At 42.6% G+C, this 21,595-nt stretch overlaps 2 protein-coding genes across 5 annotated transcripts; one reads left to right on the forward strand and one right to left on the reverse strand.

Annotated features, from left to right (window-relative positions):
* Positions 1-437: 437 nt before the first annotated feature.
* LOC9267888 (uncharacterized) lies at positions 438-9,777 on the reverse strand. Its single transcript, XM_066312157.1, has 5 exons — positions 9,616-9,777; positions 9,368-9,527; positions 8,640-9,064; positions 7,890-8,125; positions 438-1,330 (listed from the first exon to the last, which is right to left on the reverse strand). Exons 3-5 carry the CDS (start codon positions 9,049-9,051, stop codon positions 764-766), a joined length of 1,215 nt encoding a protein of 404 aa, XP_066168254.1. The 5' UTR covers positions 9,052-9,064; positions 9,368-9,527; positions 9,616-9,777; the 3' UTR covers positions 438-763.
* A 1,187-nt stretch (positions 9,778-10,964) lies between these two features.
* LOC107278765 (SAC3 family protein B) lies at positions 10,965-21,399 on the forward strand. Of its 4 annotated transcripts, none has more exons than XM_015791634.3 (18): positions 10,965-11,517; positions 12,121-12,233; positions 12,657-12,792; positions 12,909-13,094; positions 13,285-13,518; positions 14,056-14,184; positions 14,957-15,154; positions 15,398-15,616; positions 15,721-15,959; positions 16,057-16,157; positions 16,269-16,484; positions 16,587-16,814; positions 16,891-16,982; positions 17,066-17,159; positions 17,735-17,827; positions 17,927-18,900; positions 18,987-19,101; positions 19,395-21,399. In XM_015791634.3, the coding sequence occupies exons 1-18, from the start codon at positions 11,126-11,128 to the stop codon at positions 21,153-21,155; spliced, it is 5,520 nt and encodes a 1,839-aa protein (XP_015647120.1). In that variant the 5' UTR covers positions 10,965-11,125; the 3' UTR covers positions 21,156-21,399. The 4 variants fall into 4 exon arrangements, with proteins under 4 accessions (XP_015647120.1, XP_015647121.1, XP_025883058.1 ...); XM_026027273.2 differs by having other exon boundaries at positions 11,478-11,517; positions 12,121-12,249; XM_015791635.3 differs by lacking the exon at positions 12,657-12,792 and having other exon boundaries at positions 12,121-12,249.
* Positions 21,400-21,595: the final 196 nt, after the last annotated feature.

The raw sequence follows: 21,595 nt of genomic DNA on the forward strand, positions 1-21,595 counted from the left end.
AGCTAAGGCTATATATACTGTTTTGAAGGATACCACTGACTTTGACTTGGCAATCTATTGATGCTAGGTAGTCCCTCTCGAAATATTCAGAGGGAAGCTGGGAATTGAGCATGCAATTGAATTGATCAGACTTGAAGAAGATCACCAGGTTATTCAGCAGCCATTATCTATCATAACATGAGCTGAGAAACAGTGAGGACTGAATCTAATGGTTCATATCATGTGGAAATGGCACAGAAGTTTAAAATGTGAAAAAAACATTCGTTAAACATTCTGAAAATTTTTGAAACTTTGCTCATCTATAGTTCATATGATGCACTTTGTTGCAAAGGTAGTGATAAAATGAGAACCTTTGTATGTGTATGCACTAGTACCAAAACCATAACTATAACCACAAAGCATACGATTCAGAAATAAACAGAAAATCCACTCTATGGTTGTGCCTGGAAAATTCCTCCATAATATTAAATCCAACCCCTAGCACTGAAAGACGAAACAACCGCACTGTTATCTCCCTGGCAACTGGGCCGAAACAAATGCAAGTAGGGCCACCACCGTCCCTAAAAGACCTTATTTCTAATTACGCATCTCAACAAGTACTTATTCAGATGCATAACTAAAATTACATTTTTAGGGGTGGAGGGCTTAATTAGAATGACAGATTTATTACAATACTTCACTATCCAAGTTTATCACACCTAGGTTTAGTAAGCTGCAAGTTTTTTAGTCACTCTTGACCCACTCTGTTATAGAAACAGAGCTATCAATCAAGTCCAGTAGGCAACAAAGTCGACCAAGTCACCTTCACTGAGATTAATGCAAAATCAGTCTTTATTTCTTGAGTATCATGGCCATGGATTTTCGGCTTGAAGGAAACACAATGTTGGTCGAAACTGGATGGAGATGCGCCCACTTTGAACTTCAAATCTATAGAAGATTTCCAATTTACAGCAACCACCGACCTCTTCAGGAAACGCGACTCAACAATGGCACCATCAAAGAGCCGCATTTCCTTATTCAAGTCACTGGTTAAACAACCAAGCAGCAAATTGAAACCGCTTTGCACTTCTGATATGACAACCTCTACAGTGGCCTCAACTGCATTATTAAGGTGTGCTACAGTTATGTCAACTGCACCGTAATCGCCTGGGATCTTAATTGAATATGGCTGATTCCATAGGCCTGGAGTCCATAAGAGTGTTGCACCATCAATTAGCTGTAGGTCATCTTTTTCTTGTTCGCCTGTCTTGATCCTCACGTCAAATTCAATTAGAGCAAAGTCCATCAAATCTATCCCTCGCTTAGGGCCCATCATGTTGATGAGCGAACCCTACAAAGTTATTATATTTAGTTGCTCTTCATATCTCTTCAAGTGAATAAGAACCACCGGATGCACGACAAATTTAATATGTACCATTGGATCTAATGTTAGGCTAAGTAGGAAGAGGTTGGGTCAAACAGGAGTCTTCTCGAGAATCACCGTGAGATCCACATCGTGCTAGAAACACATGGACCAAACAACATCGCGAGGAAAATAATGAATGAGCTAGGCAGTGGGAAAAAGGCGAGACAACAACAACAAAAAAAAAATCATAGCTTTTTTTTTTCTTTTGACCAAGCAATCATGTTGGTCAAAAAGGACCTAATGGGCTGGTTATGCCGCTCAGGCCTAATGGTCCTTTGGACCATATCAAATTCTGAGGACAAAAGAAAACAAAGAGAAGTTAAATTTACATATAAAACTTTATATCAGTTAGTAATATTTCTAAAGAGAGAAAAAGAAAAATTGTTCTTATTTTGAAAAAAAAAATCTGACTTATTAAGAAATCACAAATCAAATTCCTCTATGTTAAAATTTAACAAATGTATCGTTTCCTGCCAAACACGTGCTCTAAACATCAATGCTATTCAGGCATGTAAAAAAATTATTGCTAAAACATATGTACTATAATTTATAAGTGAAGAATGACAGCCGTGCAGCAGTGGAAACGACGGGAAAGGCGGTGGTTTACTGATTTTGGTGGTGCTGTGGGCTGAGGAGTAGGGTTTCTTCTTTACTTTCTCTGTTAAAAAAATTAGGAACGAATCTAAATAAACATCTGTTAATTTTCATCTATATAAGTTGATTTTTTTCAGGAACGAAAGGTGTACTCAGAAAAGGGCTTATATATTTTTTTTCACACATATGCTTGCATATTCTGTTTCATAATAAAATTATTTCTAAAAAACCATTAAACACTTTATAAGGTTCAAAAATATTGTTTATATAATATCATTAATAGATATTTTTATATACTATATAGTAGGACGGTTAGTCGTGCGGATGCACGACTTCGTATACTAGTGAAATTACGAAATATCTAAAGCTAGATGCTTCCCTTCTGTTGTCTGTTGTTTCACTTGTAACAACATTTACTTAAAAAGGAATATTCTACAATCACCAAGATCTTCGTCATGTATCAAACAAACTGGTTACAAAATGCATAATGGTGGTAGAGAGGGGATACTGGACCCCGTTGTTCATTTTATTTTGTTTCAAATCCCAAAAAAAACATAAAGCATGTGTAAATGAAAGGACAAGACTTATGTAGTGATGGGATCATTAATGCTATGCATCTTCATATGCCTATAAACAAAAGAAAATCAATTTGTGCAGTGTACTAAGCAGCAACCAAGTGTCCAAAACTATTCAACATGTTATTTTTTTTAATACATGTACACCCTTAGTTTCAAATTTTAAATTTGTTCTGATAGTTAGCTATTCATCATAGTTCATCAATGTAAGGCGCATTTTGGAAGAAGTCTTCGAAAGTAGGTTTTGACATTTGATTTCTGTAACAATATATTGCCAATTGCTATAAAATTAACACCTCAAAAGTATGAAATTTTCAAAAAAAAAAATCACCTTGGGCAAATGTACTAGTGGCTTATACAATCCAAATTATTTTAATATTATTCTACTACTTTTGGACAGATTAATCAAATGAAGCGGTTTGTTTGCATCTAAGACAAAATATTACAATGGAGCTATAAAACAATATACATATATGGAACAACAACAATAAACTAATCCTGTTTTTAGTTATTAAGGAAATTAAGACTCAAACTTAACTTTATGTATACTAAATAATTCAAGAGCTACAGTGATAAAACATTCACAATATATCTCAACTTTGATGATGTAGATTAGCAGTTGTAGGATGCCATCAAGAATATGTAGTAATCCAATCTCATATGTATTATGCATGTGAGAAGTTTAGCCTTATATTATGAATGAAATAAATAATGTAATTAAAAATAAGGAATAAGTCTACTTAACCCCATCAAGTATCGAGGTTCGTCTACTTAACCCTCATCCGTACAAAATTGGGTATTTGGCCTACCAAAAGATATACACCTAAAATGATTCTCTTTTGCGGTTTTGGTGGTGGCTTTGCCCATGTGGCAGCATCGATCTAACAAGCCAGGAGGGTGACACCATGTCACACCCCAATCCGGCACCGCCGTACAACGGCACCTGATATGAGCGTGTCCTAGGAAAAACAGTGCGAGCCGCTTCCTACGAAACCGCGATCTCAGTACCAGTCCCAGGATGTAGCGCTGGTACCCACGGTGACAAATATGAATCATTGCAATCCTTAAAATAAGTAGAGGACTTATTTACCTTAACTTAGGTTGCAGCTCAGACAGCCCGAGAATGCAACCGACGACACGGACAAGGCAAACACCAACAACAGCGGCAACAGCGGAACCAACGGTCTAACACCCAACACCACAGGCAACAGCAGGGAACTAGGACGAAACCCTAATCTTTACTTCACTTCAACTTCATCTTTAGAGCTGGCAGAACTATATATTTATATAGAGCAAGGGTGAGTACAGGAGTACTCAGCAAGCCATGGGAACTTAGGTGGTTAATGCAGGCTTCAAAGATAAGGTTGTTATTTTGCAATTGGTTTTGTTTGCAAGCATTTTAATAATCTAAGTGTGTGCTCTCTGCGACCAGAGCGAGATAAGTCTCAGCTCGGTCGGGAGGTGACTAGTGACCAAAATTTTATAAAGATTTGCACAACTCCCAGAGTTGGCCTCAAAGCTGGTTTTCCCAAACCAAACCATTTTTCCAAACTTTCCAATAATAGTGGTCCCCAAACGACCAATCACTTCCAGGGACTTCCGGTCCCGCTGTCCCCCGGACAGCTAATTGCTTCCCAAGCATTAGGTTTCCCAAACCTTAACACCTTTTCATAAAACAGGGTAAAACAAAAACTACACTAAGGAATCACCTCACATCCACCCATGACCGTGGGCACGGCTGTTCGAACAGTTTAATAACCTTTGCAGAGGGGGTACACTTTACCCACACGACGTTACTAGCCTTGGTCACCCAGCCCGTGCAGAACAGCCACGTCTGGTGACTTTGGGGCTTTCACGACAAGGCATTTCGAAAGCCGACACAGGGTTACCATATGCCAACGAGAGGGGTCCCAGACCAACAACAGGTTAGGTCCCAGACCATACTGTGCCAGGAAGCCCGGGGGTTCTCCCCGACACCACCCCGTTGAATCCACATGTTTCTTGGCATCAAGGCTCCCTTGATTAGCTATTTACTCAGTCAGGGGTGTCTCATTCCACCCGTGTGGTCGCACTATTGTATGCTCGGATGTAATTCCAAAGGAATCGGTCCTTAGATGCGACCGCACAAGTATTCCGCCCAGGAATGGCCTTGTGTCGCGAGTTTTATTTTTAAAACTCATTTTCTTTCACAAGGCACCGACCCAGGCGTCGGGTTTTCCAAAGCTTTTGTAAACCAAGTTTTACCCAAGAAGTTACTCAGATTTTAAGTTTGAAGGCGACCGTCGATACTCGCACAGAGTGCACAAATATCGAGGCGCAACTAGATGGTTACAAGGGAACATGATATAACAATTAACAATGGAAGGATCAGATGCAACAAGTTGGGTAGGCCCACCGGTCTGCCTTGCAGACGGGGCAAACAGATTAAGTGCAATCCTATCAATGCATAATATTTTGCAAGCAATATAATTAAGTTCAAATATAGGCTCAATATGTTCAAAGGTGGCTTGCCTTGCTCAGGGTCTTCACAAAGCTTCACAAATCTTCGAGAATTCCACTTGAAGAAAAATATCCGGTAACCGCAACTAGGCGCAAACAATCAAAAACCTAAACAAAGACCAAATAAAATATCCTATTTAGGCTAATTAATAGTGCCATTAGATAGATCACAATTTAATGGAATTATTGGAAGTGGAACAGGGTAAATCGGAGTTACGGATCAAGAGATATGAATTTTGGAGGTTTAATTGGAATTTATGGACAAAGGAAATGATTTATTGGAATTTATAGAAATAATATTCTCAATAATATTATTGACAGTCACTGACGTGCGGGACCAAGGGAAATGATTTAGGGAATTTTGGAATGGAGAATTGGTTTATGGAGGCAAAGGAAAAAGGATTCAATAAATCCCTTGGAAAAGAAAAGGAAAGAAGGATGGGATTTATACTTCCTCGGGGTGGCTAGGGCGCGGCCCGAGGGGTTTACAAGGCTCAGACGGCCAATGGGCCGAGCGTGGCCACAGGGAGGCGGCCCAACAGAGGGGGCGCGGGGGGGGGGGTGTGAGAGGCGGCCCGGTGGACGCGGTCCACCGCGCGGGGCCCACGTGGTGGTGGTTGGGTTCATGGTGGGGAGGACGCACGCGGGGTGCGGCGCTAGGGTTTCGGGTGCGCGTGGCTTAGGAGCGGTGCACCGGGTGGACAAACGGCGGCGGGCCCACGCGCAGCCGCATGGCGCACCGTGGTCCGTGCGCTCGGAGGGGGAAAGCGGGACTGGCCGGTTTGACTCGGTCTAGCCGAGTTGGCACCGACGTGGCGCCTACGTGGCAGCCACGCGGGCCGGCGGGAGGAGGAAGAAAGGGGAGGCCGAGACGGACGGCGGACAGCGGCCAAGTTCACCGGAGCCTTGCGGGACGGATTTGGTCTTCGGGGAGCACACCGGAGTGACAAGGGATTCGAGAGGGAGCGATCCAACGGCTCGGATTCTCCGGAGAGAGGTCGGCGACGATAAATCGCGGCGGCGCACGCCGGCGGCGAGAAAAGGGGGAAAATCCACCGGAGCAATGGGAGTTCGATTCGGCGGGGTGGGAGCATCTCCGATGTTCAAGGGGTGCATTCCCGGCGTCGGATAGGGTAGAGAAGTACCGAGGAGGGCCGGCGACGAGCGGCGGCCTTCGGGATCGGACGGCAATGGCGGCGGGGCCATGCCGGGCGGCGGCGGGGCTTGGGGCGGCGTCCAAGCGCGTTCGGGAGGGCTATCGAGCCGCTACGCAAGCTGGAGTGGAAGAGGAAAAGCGGGGAGGGAGAACGGGGGCTACCGCGTCGGGAGATCGCTGGGAAGAGCGTCCGACGGCGCGGCGGGACCGCCTCAGCCTCGGGCCGGGGAAGGGGACGGAGAGAAGGCGATCGGAGTCCCCTTCGGCTCCGCGCGCACGCCGACTTCCCGGCACGTGCAACGGCGAGGAAGGTGGTGGCGGCAAGGCGGCAAGAACAGAGGAAGAGCGGGGAGCGGCTTGGCTTTTATAGGCGGAGAAGAGGCGGTTTAGGAGGGGGAACCGACTTAGATGGTCAAGGGATCTCGGCTGTCGCGTATGGTCAAGGTGGGGGCGGCGAACTTGGCAGTCACGGGCGGCAGAGGGGGGGGGTCGATGGTGCCGGTCGGGGAAAAAGCAAAAGGGGAGGGAGGAAAGGGGGCTCTGCCCATGCCATTCTGGGAGAAAGGAGGAGGGAGAGAGAGCTCTGCCTCCGGGAGTTGGACGCACGCGGCTTGGAGCGGCCAGGCACGCGTCGTAGGGGGTGTGGGGCCGAGCGGCGCAGGCGGTGCAAGCGCGGCAGGGCTGACGGTGGCGGTGACTGGCCGGTCGGCCACGCGCGAGCGCGCGTGAAGGCGGTGGCGATTCGAATCGGCAAGGCGCTGGCGCGGCGAGGAGCGAGAGCGAGCGAGAGAGAGAGAGAGAGAGAGAGAGAGAAAGAACGAGAGAGCGATCTCTCGGATCGGCTCGGCGCGTGCAACACACGTGCGAGGCTGAGGGAGGGGATAGGCAGGGGGAAAATGGGCCGAGAAGAAACGGCCCACAAGCCAGAGGGAGGCAAACTAGACTTTTTAAGAGAGATTGAATTGGAGAGAATTTGGAGTTTAGGTTTGAATTCAAAGATGATATTTAGGAACATAGGGTGGAGTCAAGGAATGGATTCAAAACGGGAATTGAATATTTTTGTAGTCGAAGCGAATATTCGGTAAGGATTCAAAGGAGACTCCGTATCCTTGGGGTTGGGACAATGGTATGGGATAGATTTCAAAGGTAGTTAGAGAGGTCAATAGATAGATAGATAGCTGGGTAGACAGATCGATAGGTGGACTGATTGGTAGAAGGATAGATGGATAGATAGGTTAGATAAGTAGATAGATCGATCGATAGGCAGGGAGGGATTCAAGGTAGGGATTTGATATTTTTGGAAACGGGAACAGGTATTTGGCGAGGGTTCAAAGGAGGCGATTAACCTTTGGAATAATTGAACTCGGAATTAGAATCTTGAGGTGGAGGATTTTGATGGCGATGGGAGGGAACAACAGGATTTGAATTGAGATCCAAGGCACGACTTAGACTCACACTCAAAGAACAAAAATTTTCGCAATTAGGATTTTCAGTAAATTAGCTTTTAACGTCTCGTGAAAAGCGGGGCGTTACAAACCACCACCGAAGCTGCCCCCAAGGTGGTTTTGTACTTGAGGGCCTAAGCGGACAAACCTCAATATTAAGGGGTGTTAGCTAGACTTATTCCTTGAAATAACTGTGGATAAGTATAGATGTGTACCTGCTCCACAATGATAGGATCATCCCTGCTAAAATTGATGATATAATTAAGCAATGGATCCAGATCATCCCGCACTGCTATGTATCCGTACAACTCTACTAAGCAACCATCATTATGAATTTCAGCCAACTCTAATGATAACATTTGCAGCATGCATCTAGGAGGATGTTGCAAGCAAGTTCCATCGTCCTTGATACAGTTAGTCGGATCTGAAAACCTCATTGCTTCCAACCGAGCTTCATAAAAAAGTAACGTCGAAATGTAAGTTTGTAACCGGAAATTAATGTAGTAAACAAATACTTGCCATTTGAAAGTACATGTGTTATTCGATGATTATATGGCCTTATTGGAAATTTTTCCTTCCATCTACAAAGTACAAATAACCTATGTTCCTTTTACTAGGAAGTGTGCTCCTCCCTGAAAAATTTTTCTTTAGGAACACCCAAAGAAGCATTGCCTCGAAATGCATATCAATTGCTTCCAATGAAAGCATTTGAGCACGGGGCTAGTGTGGATTGAAGGGGATATTGGCATAAACTGTACGGCATCTTTTGTCCCAAAGCATACAATATGCAACACATGCCATCTATTTAGATGAGATCAGTTTGGTAGTAGTAGTTTGGTAGGAGTTGGCTGGGATGGTTTCCAGTCCATTGGTGATACAACTCGATACCATCTAGAATCACTGCAGAAGAGTAAGGGAGGATAATAACAAATCAAAAATAGAAAAAGAGAGATATAATCGCTTACTCTCATTACGATCTGCAATACGCAATTCCTTTTTCCACCATGTATCCATGATGCCCCTGTATATAGAACCATCACGGTGTCTACTTTTTGGAAATAGAATGTCCATAGAATAATCTTCGTCATCAGTGACTTCCTTGTCGTCGTCATTGGCATCCCTCTGTTCCTGCATTTCGCTCCTTCGGTCTTCCTCTTGCCCTAGTAATTGCAGGTTGAAGCTTGGTCTCGGAAGCACAATCTTCTCCATGGACTGATTATTGTTCTTCGGTTCGTTTCCATCTCCAATCAGTGGCAGCATAGTAGGTTTTGTTGTGTTGAACAACCTGTGGCGCGTCAGTTTGACGCAGTGCAGAGATTTGGCTCTAGGGATGCCATTGTCCACGAGCAGATTCAGAAACTGACGCGAGAGGCCCATCTTCGATTGTTAACTTCAAAAACAGGGCATCGTCATAAAATTTATACAACAAATAGGATAGGTTAATTATTACTTCCTCTGTTTTATAATGTAAGTCTTTCTAGTATTGTTCACATTCATATAGATGTCAATGAATCTAAACATATATGTGTGTCTAGATTCATTAACATCTATATGAATATATGAATATGAGCAATACTAGAAAATCTTACATTATAAAACGTATGAGCAATACTAGAAAATCTTATATTATGAAACGAAGGGAGTACTTCATTGCAAAGAAGACCTAATTTCAGGATCGAAGAAGAGTACGTACAACTACCAGCAGCAGTCAGGCACAGGCAGCAACAATTAGCTCACTCGATTCGACTCCAACTGCACTCTCTTTATTCTTTCTTGTGTCTTTCCTTGCGATCGATCAAAATTCAAACGGCAGGGATGGCTTTGAAGACGGACGGGATGGGCATCACAAAATCCTAACAAACGAAGGTGAGGAGATAAGAAATTGGGTTTGGATCAAAGAAAAGAAAAGAAAAGAGGGTGAAGATTAAGCAGGCGGCTGACCTGAGGCGCATTGGAGAGTGGAAGCTCCTCAGCGGCGCCGGAAGCGGAGCAGAACGGCGGCGGCCGGCGGGGGTGGGCGTCGTCGTCGGCGTCGGCGTCGGCGTCGGCGTCGCTAGATTTGAGGGGTGGATGGGCGTGGCCGCGTGGGCTGTCCGTGGGCTCTTTTTTCTGAGGAGGATATGGGCTGCTTTTTCAGGAGTCTTCACATGCAGTTAGGCCTGCCTGAGTTTGTATATAAAACGTGTGGTTTTGTGTTCCAACAGCCCTGATTTTTTAAATCAAATTTGCTCATCTAATAAATTTACCTACTTAAAAATCTAAGTTACTTGTATTTAAGTCAGTTTTTAAGTTTGTTCACTTTTAAAAATACAGATCCGTGTTTGAGTTGAATTTTAAATTCGTTTGCTTTTGAAAATACAAAATGAATCGTATAAGAAATCTCTTTAAAATAACTCGCACGCTAACTTGAGATGAAAGTAGGACTCCTAATTACAGCTCATGGTTTTCTAAAAAGAAATATATCCAAGCGAATTCCCACAATGAATTTCATTCTAGCTAAACCATATAACAATAATAACATTAAAATAGCATTCACCCGTTGCAACGCACATGCATTTTTCTAGTCTATCAAAAAAAAGATAAAGCTACAACTATTTTGCAGAACTCTCAATTTTCCACGACTTTAGCTAAGTGTTTAAGAGAATTACAACAATAATACACAATTTTTATATAAAAAACTACAACTTTATACGTCGATAGTTTTTGGCCTACCTGTCATTCACATATGCAATAATCATGTCGTTGCATGTTAGGCTCACATGTCATACTCACGTATGCAATAATCATGTTGATGAGCAAAGTAATAGATTTGACCAAATGAAATCTCCAAAAAGAAGATTTGACCAAATGATTACATGTTTTCGATTTAGTCATTTAATTAACTAGTCGATTGCAACTATATGGCGGAAAGATGTTAGGGCTTGTTTGGTTTCAAGCCTAATTTTTACTCCATCAAATTTTTGGTAATGCCATAAGTTTTTGGCACTACCAAATTTGGTGGTATACAATTTAAATTAGGGTGGGTAAAAATTGTTAGCAAATCAAACATGCACTGGGTACTATTGAAATTGTCAAAATTTTGGTAGGTCCAAAAGTTGGCTTCAATCTAAACAAACCCTTCCAAAAATCAAATCCTGATATATATAGCTACAAAAGAAAAAAAATCATCGTTTTCATGATTTCATCCCAACCAAATGGCCAAATCCAAATGCAAAAAAAAAAAAAGGTTTCAAAAAATAAAAAAAAAGAAAAAAAACACATTAAGCTGCCCTCTGACGAGACGGTCCCACAGGCCACAAGGCAGTCGGACTATCGCCGGCTCGCCTCGGCGCTCGGCTTCTCCTGTACTCCTCTCCCCTCCGATCTCTCCACTTCAAAACACTCGCCGCCGACGAGCTCGCCCGCCGGGCTAGGGCTAGGGTTTCGCGTCGCCGCAAAGGGCGGAGCCCCCATGAGCGCATCCGGCTTCGGCCGCGACGCCGGCCCCCTCAACCGGGGCCCGGGCACCGCCCCCTTCGCCTTCGGCGCCGGCGCCGCCGCCGCCTCCACCCCGCCCGCCCCTGCTCCCTTCCCATCCGCTCGACCGGTCGCCCCTATCGGGCCCCCCGCCGCCACCGCCGCCGCCTCTCGCTTCCCGAGCCCTCGTCCCCAGCTCGCTGCCACCCCACGCCCACCCGCCACTTCCCCCGTTCCCGTACCCTCATCCTCCGCGCCGCGCGGCCCGGCCTTTGCTCACGGCGCCGCCAATCCCGTGCGCTTCCCTAGCTCTCGCCCGGCCATCGATCCTGGCGTGCCCGCCGCCACTGCTCGCCACGTTGGTCGGCATCTCCAGCCCCAGCCGAGGTGAAGTTCTGTGCATTGTTTAGTGATGGTTTGCATTGGTTTTTTTTTTGTGAGTTTTGGTATCAAGCTGATTAGTAGTGATTAGGTTTCAGTACTTGCTTTTTCATCTAATTCTAAGTAGAAGCAATCTATTACACATCGCTAAGCACAAAAACTGTAGCTGTGCGCTGTACAGAGCTGTAGTTTATCTACACTAGTTTTGCACATGAGATGATTGAATAATGCGGATGATATCCTTATTAGAGATTTTTGGGACGCAGACAACAAATTTTGTCTGGTCTGTTGTACGTAGGTATGCCAATATCGTCAATCGTATTACTCTGTTTTTCCAATACAACCTGTGTAAATTTGGCCATTCAAATCATATCATGGTCTTACAAACTATACACATCAACTTTCTAGCTCATTCCCAAGCTCTATGCACACTGGTGAATCAAGTGACTGATTTGGAGCAGTGCTCAGATCTAAATTGCATGTTCAGGTTAATACAGCATGGGTGAAAATAAGGTCTCAATAATTGCTAGGATGCAATTCCCATCCCATCTTGATGTAGTTATACTTAGTATCCATGTTTTTTGATGATTGCATTTGCATTCTTTGCAGGCCAGCTGCATCATCAATACGCAGCCCTGTGCGTCCTGTTATCTCCTCAAGGAGCAGGTCCACATCTCCTCTATCAAATCAGCGTATTGATTCTCCTGCAGACTATGATAATGGTATGGGAAAAAGAAGGTAAAACTGCCTTTTGATGTGCCTCTTGTTTGTTCTATAAAGGGATTAAGTTTGTTCTGGTGTCCTATATATGTTTGTGTCCATGGTATAAATACTTACTGGAGTATAACTTAAAGATGTCTAGGAAGTTATAACTGGAAAGTTGGCAAACATATTTCTCACTTGGGCTTATTTGTTGTGCTTTTTTTTTGGTTGTTTGCTGCATATACAAGTTTGAAATTGCATTCAATGGCTTTGGTTCAAATACAATACCTCAATATAATATGTATGTTGTCGGTGGACGTGAATCTCTTGTGGAAGTGTTTGCAACGAACGGTGAACCAAACTACTCTACTTATGTCAGTTAGCTTTCAGTCATTTACTACAATGTTGCGGTCATATTTCATTCACTGCTAATTGTTAAACAGAAAACTACATGCACTACAATCTATTCGTGGAGTGCACATCATGGATTACTCTTGATGTTGGTGCTGCCATGTTTGGCATGCTATTCATCATTTGGAACACCCTGTGGGATGAGTATAAGCACGGTCGTACAGATCTGTAAAATATCTCTTTACTATGCATTAGTTCACTCGAGATCTTCCTGGAGTTTGCTGCTATTGCTGGCTGGGTGCTGTCCATTACTTCAAAACCTAAAATGTTTCTTCCATTGATAGGGTGGTAAACTATGCGGACCCATTGTTTGAAAATGGAAGTGCACCTATAGAGGACATGAGGACACAGCCTTCAGAATTTGGGAAAACAGCACGATCACCAACTTCAAACATTACCAGCAAGTTTAGACCACCATCAGGCTTCCAAAATTATCACCCTGTGCAGGCTGCCAATCCTCTTGAATACAAGTAAGTTTCTTTCAAACAATCTTCCCAATATTATGTACTGTATTTCATTTTAACCTCTGCTTCTCTTATAGTACAGACTATATCAAAAGATTGTATAGAACTATCTAGCTAGTACATGCAGTATTTTACTACTGATTTTGTTTATGGTCATACTTTGCTTCTTATCTCTCTACTGCTGCTGATTTTTCAGACCTAATGTAACACCTGCGATGTTCGGAAACCAGAACCTCCATGATGTACGAGCAGCTCCCTCTCCTGCTTTGAACAACAACCGTTTAGTTCCTGGAAGTGGCAGACTACGTCCTGCCTTAGGGGGTGGTGCATCTCCCACGGTGCTTGGTGATGCAAGTCAGTATGATAATTCAACACAATCAGTTATGGCTCGACAAGAGATGAGCGAACATATGCGACCGGTATCACAAAGGTGCTGTATACTAGAACTGTTGATCTGATTTCTGTGCTTATAGTTCTACAATTTTCTTTTGGGGCTTCTTTTGTACCCAGCCAGTATGATCCTCAATATAATAGCATTTTCTCTTTATGGAGTATGGCAGTTAAAAGCCTTAGGTAGATAACTGTTCCTTAGGTAGATGACTGTTTCTATGTTTTCCTTATGAGTTCGATTAAATTTCTACTACATACATGCTGGTAGCTGATAGATGTCACATGGGGCAAAATCGTGTCGGTACATCCAAAATGGAAAATTATTTCTGTGGACACTTTATTGCAAAATTATGTTACTTCTTTGCCTCCCTTTTGCTTGCTGGGACGGATTCTCTATTGCTGATGAAACCATATTTCATGATTTGATTTGATATTTTGAATAGAAAAGGTAAAGCTGCTGTGTGATGTCATTTTATATCTATACTTGTGTACATTCAATATCTTCTTCTATGTGTGTGCGTGTGCGTGCTTGCACATACGTGTTGGCTGTAATGTGTTTTTTCTTTATTTTTTTTAGGTTTCTTGCTTCATTTCAAAGCCGATCATTGGATCATAATATTTCGAAAAGGTCTAGGTCACCTACTTTGTCCCATCAGGATGCTGATGGTGCTGAAGCTCATCAAGATGCTGGTGTAAATGCTAGAAGGTATCTCAGATGTTCATTTCTCCATATGGTGGTGAAAATTTTTCTAGGAATATTTGGTGCACAATATGCATCCTTTTTATCTATTGTTTTGACACCAACCAACATTTGCTCATCTATCGGTTTTTACGTACCAAAACATCTGTTTTCTATATAATGATTTGGAAGGAAATAGATAAGTATGAAGATCTATTGGAAATCATTTTGCTAGTATTATCTGTTTAGGAGAGTAAGAAATGCTGTCTACATCATTTTGGCTACGGTTACCAATGCAACACTAGTTCTTTTTGTTACCGAACTGACCAAAACATTTTGAACATGCTTTTTTGTAAATTTATTTCATTTTAAGTTTACTTTTCTTGAAGTAATATATATTATTTTCCTTGTAAACTTCACTCTTGCTAAAATTGTTGTTTAGAAAACTTATGTTTTTTAAGCTTCTAAATGCATAACCCCTGCACTTAAGTTGCCAGTAATAATTAGCCTGATGTTAATCCATCTTTTGTACTTTCATTTTTAGAACAACCTAAAATTCTTTGGGAAATCTGTTAGTATGAAATTATTGTGTACTTATTTTCATAATCTCATCAGTTGTAGTAAGGTTGTGCTTATTATCTTAATTTTGCCTAGTTCTCTTAGATTTTAAAAGGGCTTAACTTTGTAGTGGTCTAAAACCTGATGGCTGACATCAGTACATCACAGTTCCACTCAGTTTTGTTATTGGCATTCTATCGTACAGTTAACATGGCTATTTTTTGTTGTGCTTCCTTTACAGACTGATAGACTATACGGATTCCTTGTTTGATGACGGAATGGTTGAAACTTCCAAGCGAATGAAATCACCTTCATTAGAATTCACAAGCATGGTCAAATCTCCATCTTCAGATATTAGAGGCGATACTAGACCATCACCTGCAGGTTTACGCAGCAATAGTGCAGCCCAGAATCTACGTTCAAGTGTTGATATCCAAAAGTAAATGCTGCTTCTATGATTCTCTTTTTTGTTTATGCCAATTTTGGTTATTATATATTGGTTCAAATAAGTGGTAAGCAGTGAGGGTGAAAATGGATTATAATTAGGAAAGGCATATTTTTACGCATCATTTGTATTTGTCCCTACGAATAAATAATAATAATGTCCTGTTAATCCATTATTCGGCATGCCGAAGCGTTTACACTCAACATTTAATAGTTGTATTTGTTGATATTTTTACAGGGCTAGTTCATCTGTTCCCAAGGTTGGAAATCAAGTGCAATTTCGTATCGGTGATGTGCGTTCACCACCATATCAGATTGACCCTTATTCCAATGAACAGAACACAGCTGCTGTTTCTCCACCAAAGCCTTCTATTCTTGGTGCTAGCAAAAGAATTGGGACCTCTCTGCTGGACTTTACTGATGATGATAACATGATCCCTTCAACTGAAAGTGAGAGGTGCTTATGATTCAGCTTATAATAACCCATCCCTTTCCCACCTCGAAACAGTGCTTTGATCAAACATGCTACCTGCTGGTATTGATTCGTGATATTTCCTGTAGAGAAAAACAAGCAAAAGCGAAGCGCTTGACTCGTTTCAGTGTTGAATTAAGCAGACCGGTCGATAATATTAATGATTTTGTAAAAGCGCAGAAGGGCTCTGCAGACAAGCAAAAACAAGCCTCTTCAATGGGAAAAGTTCCAACTGGATCGAAAGATGATATCGATGAAAGATCTATGGCTGATGCAGATTCCCCAGGGTTAGCTGCAATTATTGGGCTTTGTCCTGATATGTGCCCAGGTGTTTCCTGCTGTAGATCATAGATCATACCACTTCCGTGCAATATTTTCTTAAACTAGCTACTAATAACAGATGCATGTTCATTGTTTTTTATTAGAACCGGAAAGGGCGGAGCGTGAAAGAAAAGGAGATCTTGATAAGTATGAGAGATTAGATGGAGACAGAAACCAAACTACTGAGCTTCTGGCTGTTAAAAAGGCATGTGATGCTATCCTTATCACCTAGCAGTATGGCAAAAATTTATCTGAAACTATTTGTGATCACCTATCACAGGAAGCATGATTGAAAGTTTTCATCTGATTGATACAGTATAATAGGACCGCTGAGAGAGATGCAGACTTGATAAGGCCTCTGCCAGTTCTGCAGAAGACAATGGATTACCTTCTTAGTTTACTGGACCACACATACGATGACAACTTCTTGGGCTTATACAACTTCTTATGGGACCGGATGCGAGCGATAAGAATGGATCTTAGAATGCAACATTTTTTCAATCAAGATGCTATTTCTATGCTGGAACAAATGGTAGTTACATTTATTTCTTGGTGTCATTACATGTTTATTTATTTCGACACCTTAAGTTCCCAAAAAATTTCATCCTCAAGCCACCTTTTCTTTTCTGCCCAGATAAGGCTCCACATTATAGCAATGCATGAATTATGCGAGTACAACAAGGGAGAAGGGTTTTCAGAAGGTTTTGATGCACATCTTAACATCGAGCAGATGAATAAAACATCAGTGGAGCTATTTCAAATGTATGATGACCACAGGAGAAAGGGTGTATTGTTCCCAACAGAAAAGGAGTTTCGGGGTTATTATGCCCTGCTCAAGTTAGACAAGCATCCTGGTTACAAGGTGAGGTGAACTGAGTGGCTCTTGTTGTTTTCTGATATTTTCTGACTTGTACATACTACATACACCTGAATTTTAGGTTGAACCTGCTGAGTTATCTCTAGACCTTGCTAAGATGTCCCGTGAAATCAGAGGCAGTCCAGACATCTTGTTTGCAAGGGAAGTTGCAAGGTAGTCATACTATCTACTTTTGTTTGTACTTATCAAGTTCATTGATTTGTGATTTAACACCTTTTTTCCCTATTGCCATTCAGAGCTTGCCGAATGGGGAACTTTATTGCCTTCTTTCGTCTTGCAAGGAAAGCAACATACTTGCAGGCTTGTTTGATGCATGCTCACTTTGCAAAGGTAGAATTATTGCCTGCGAAGGATGCTTCTTCTGGTATCATTTTAGTGAAAATTATGGCTCCAAAGATAGCCAACATTTACTCGTTCCCATTGTGTGGCAACAAAGTAGCCTTTATAATAATAAAAATCAAAACTCTAATACTTTTGATTACTATACAAGTTTTGCTAAAACTGTTATTGCAGTTGTTAGGACCTTGCTTTTGTTTTTCATGAGGCAAAAGCTGCTTGATTGCACAGAGTTATTTCATTTATTTGTGACATGGTGCCATTATTTCGTAAACTGTTGTGACTGTCTCTCCCTCCACAGTATTTACTTCTCAGATTTAGGATGTACATTATTGAAGTACTATCCTTTTTATGTTATGACAGGTTTTCTGCATGATGCTCTGTTCTATGTTGACGTACTGAGTACCTAATTTTAGATATATTTTGTGGTTCTAGGCATCGGATTATTCTACTGTAATAGTATTGCTTTTCACTGCTCACATTTTAATGCACTTCTAGTTTTCATGTCGTAGGCTATTTGTTCTTCAGTCTTCACTTTTGAAAACTTAACATTTTTTTTCTCTACCCAGCTAAGAAGGCAAGCACTGGCTTCCTTGCACAGTGGTCTTCAGAATACCCAAGGCATCCCTATTTCCCAAGCTGTTGAGTGGCTTGCTATGGAGGTAACTGCTCTCTCACTTGTGTAGTGGAGTAATAAGTAGGAGTAATAACTACTTTAAAAACGAGGAAAATGATTATCCTTTTATGACTTCTTTTTTCAGGACGAAGACATTGAAAGTCTTTTAGAATACCATGGTTTTGGATTGAGGCAGTATGAAGAATTGTACTTAGTGAAAGAAGGGCCTTTTCTTAACAGCGAGACTGATTTCCCATCTGGCTGTTCTCAACTTGTGCACTTGAAGAAATCACAGAGAATCATCAATGATGTTTCTTCTGGTCCAGTTTGTGCTCCTACTAGCCAAAAAGAGGCTCTTGCATCAAATTCTGGTGGGTTCGCTCTAACACGAGGGCATGTTCACCCACAGCCTTCTCTTCTGGTAAAAAGAGAATTTGGTCTGTCCTTTCCTGGACCTGTTTCTCCCACTTCTGGGAGACAGACTACCTCCCTGTATTCTGGTTCCTTTTCCCCCAAAGCTGGCAACAAGCAATCCAGTTTGCCATCTTCAAGTCCTATGTCCCCAACTTCTGGCAAAAAGGAGAGTGTTCATGTACCTTTTAGTACTCCTCCACATACTACCAAGCAAGCTATATTACCGCGCACAGGATGGATAGATGAACAAAAGGTAGCTTCACCAAAAGCAGAAAGCAACACAAAGGCAGCTGATGATTTTATACCTGAAGATCAGGATGGTGGTCTTGTAGGGTTCCCTCGAGGGCAACCTGATGTACCGTGGACACAAGCTAACATTCAACAGGACAGTGCTTTGGAAGAAACCAAATTTTCACCTCCTCTCGCAGATGGTGTATCCTTAGATTACTCCAATATGCATGGAGAGGAAAATGAATTCAGGCCAGATGGTTCCAGCATTGACGCAGATATGGATGAGGAGAGTCCATCACACAGAGAAGTCAACTTCATACAACCTGAGTCATTTGTGGGTTCACATTTATCTGATTCAGATCACAAGGAATATGATGATCACAACATTGGTGACAGAGCAGCAGATAACATGTTACCAGTAGTTGTATCTCCAAAGAAAATTATTTCCAATGAAAGGTTGAAGATAATACTGAGGTTAGTCCTTGATCTATTGGTATTCCAACCATTAAAATGCTCCACTGGCCGCAACCAACCAAATGTTCCCTATTATGATTTTGTAGGAAATGGAGGCACCGTGCTATGGACAAGAGATTTATTAGAGAGCAGAAAAATGCTCTTGCTATTGCAGCATTGAGTTCTCTGTCACTTGGTCCACCTGTTCACCAAACTGCAGTGGTGAGTCTACCTTCATTTTATTTTTATTTCATTACCTTTTAACTTCAAATGTGTTTTGAGTACATAAATGTTGGGTTTTTTAGGCTTTTAGTGCCTAACTCATGTTTTGAGTTATACCAGTTTTTATGAGTTGAAAATGTTTAACCAGATGAAACTATCGAGCAATTCATCTTTAATTGTGGAATAAACATCTTAGCTCTCGTGGAATGTGGTTTGTGGGAGTCATGCCATTTTCTGTGATCTTTTCTGTTGTGAAAACATGATGACAATTTGTTGACTTGTCTACATTGAAGGTGCCGGTGCATGCAGTTCATGATCTAGACATCAGTCATGCATTTAAAGAGAGACACTCAAGACAACAACTATCGTTGTCACCTCTAAATGTCTCGGAGTTGGCTGGTCCCATTTTAACAGAAAGGAACCCTGATGCTAGATGCATCTGCTGGAAGCTGCTTGTACTTGTCCCCCCTGGTACCATGGAATTCACCAGCAATTATGCCTCAAAGTGGTTACTCAAAAAGCTCATGGGCTCTGGAAATGAAGATGCTGGATTGCTTTTTTCTTCAGCAGACCTATCAATTTGGACAAAGTGGAACAGTTCTCCAGACACATGCTGTTTATCTATTGCTAGGGCCATTGACCAGCAAGTCATTGGTAACGACATAGCCAATGGCACAAACTGTATAATATTCCTGGTATCTGAAACCATTCCGTGGGAAATGCAGAAGGCACGGTTTAGCAGTCTGTTAGCATCTATACCTGCTAAATCCAATCTTCCTCTTCTGATTTTGAGTGGCGACACATACAATGAAGAGTATGATTATGCGTCACAGAGTGTCATTGACAGGCTTGGCCTCGGTTGTTTGAGTGAAGAAAAGATCGCATCATGCTTGGTTATTTTTCTAGTTGCAGACGACATGGAAGGTTATGCCAATGGGTTCTTTGATGATGAGAAGTTACGTGGGGGCCTGAAGTGGCTGACCAGAAACTTGCCTCCACAGCCTGATGTCACTCTTGTGAAGACCCGTGAGTTGCTTTTGAACTACTTGAACCCATCACTTGACTTGCTTAACAGCCGTGCTGCACCTGAAGTTTGTCCCGAGCATTGCATTTCAGTATTCAACAAATCTGTCAACCAGCTTACAGAGGAGATTTCTGCAGCAGCATACACAGCTTCTAACCAATGGCCAGCTCCTGAGATTAATCTTCTGGAGAGATCAAGCAGTGAGAGAATATTTGCAGAAATGTTTCTACCTAGCATTGGATGGTCACTGCCATCGAGAATTCAGCCACTGGTTGCAGCCATAAAGAGTTGCAAGCTTCCAGAATTCAGTTACGACATGTCTTGGCTAAACAAAGGCTCTTATATGGGCAGTCAAATCCAAGACCAGAAGTTATACCTTGAGGAGTGCTTAACAAAATACCTGACAAAATCAGCTCATTTGCTAAATGAAGCCCAGGCGGCTACCGAAGTGAAGGTTATGGTGCAGAAAGGTGTCGGCCTCGAGCTCCGTGGCTCGCAGTACCACCTTGTGCCAAGATGGGTTACTATCTTCCGCCGAATTTTCAACTGGAGACTAGCCAAGCTTTCCACAGGAGAGTTTTCAGAAGCTTATGTCCTGAGTCAGCATCTTTATCAGACACCGGCAGCTGATTCACTTCCAAATGGAGGAACCCAGCATGATCTCTCTGCCAGCAGCAACACCACGGATGAGGCGGCACCCATTCTGGAGGATCGCGGCATGGCGCCTTCCGTGTCGTCCCGCCTCTCCCTAGATGAGATCATCGAGATCAGCTGCGATCTCGATGCCGTCAGCGCCCTGCCACCGGCGAAACCGTTGCCACCCCAACCGCCCACCCAGGTTCGCTATGAACCTCAACCACCGGGTGGGGTGAACGGTGTGCTTGGAGCTGGTGATGGCGTGCGGATGCCGAGAAGGACGGAGCTTAGAGATTTGGTGCCCATTGAGAGGGATGACAAGCTTGCGAGGCTACTGGAGCAGTGCAGCAAGCTGCAAGACAGGATCGACGGCACGCTCTCCATATACTTCTGAGTCATGAGCCTTCTTTTTTGTTTGAAGGCCACATATACTTCCTGAAGGTTTGAAGGGGCAACTAGAACTAGCTGTAGCTGTTACGCTCCTGCCTTCTTTGTTGTAAGCTGCTGTAACATTAGTATCATGCTGTGAAAAACCATTTTTACGGCCATATGAGTGGGCCCAGAGTAGAGTAGGGTCTACATGTAAGAGATTCCAACCGTACTAAAGAGAATTTTTTTTTTAATTTGGCGTGATCCAATTATCAGCTTTTCCATAGTCCAAGATATCTTTGGTCGGTGTAACCATCGCTATTACACCTGTCGGGCTTACGGGAGTGGATTAAGTTAAGAATTAAGAAGAGGATGAAGGTACGATTCGTTTCTTCAGATATGATATGGTTTAAAATAAACGTAAAAAAATAGCCGTCTCTTCTCAAAGGAAGATTAAGAGTCACG

The sequence above is a fragment of the Oryza sativa genome, chromosome 7 (assembly GCF_034140825.1).
Source record: "Oryza sativa Japonica Group chromosome 7, ASM3414082v1".
In the NCBI taxonomy this organism is placed as follows: Eukaryota; Viridiplantae; Streptophyta; class Magnoliopsida; order Poales; family Poaceae; genus Oryza; species Oryza sativa.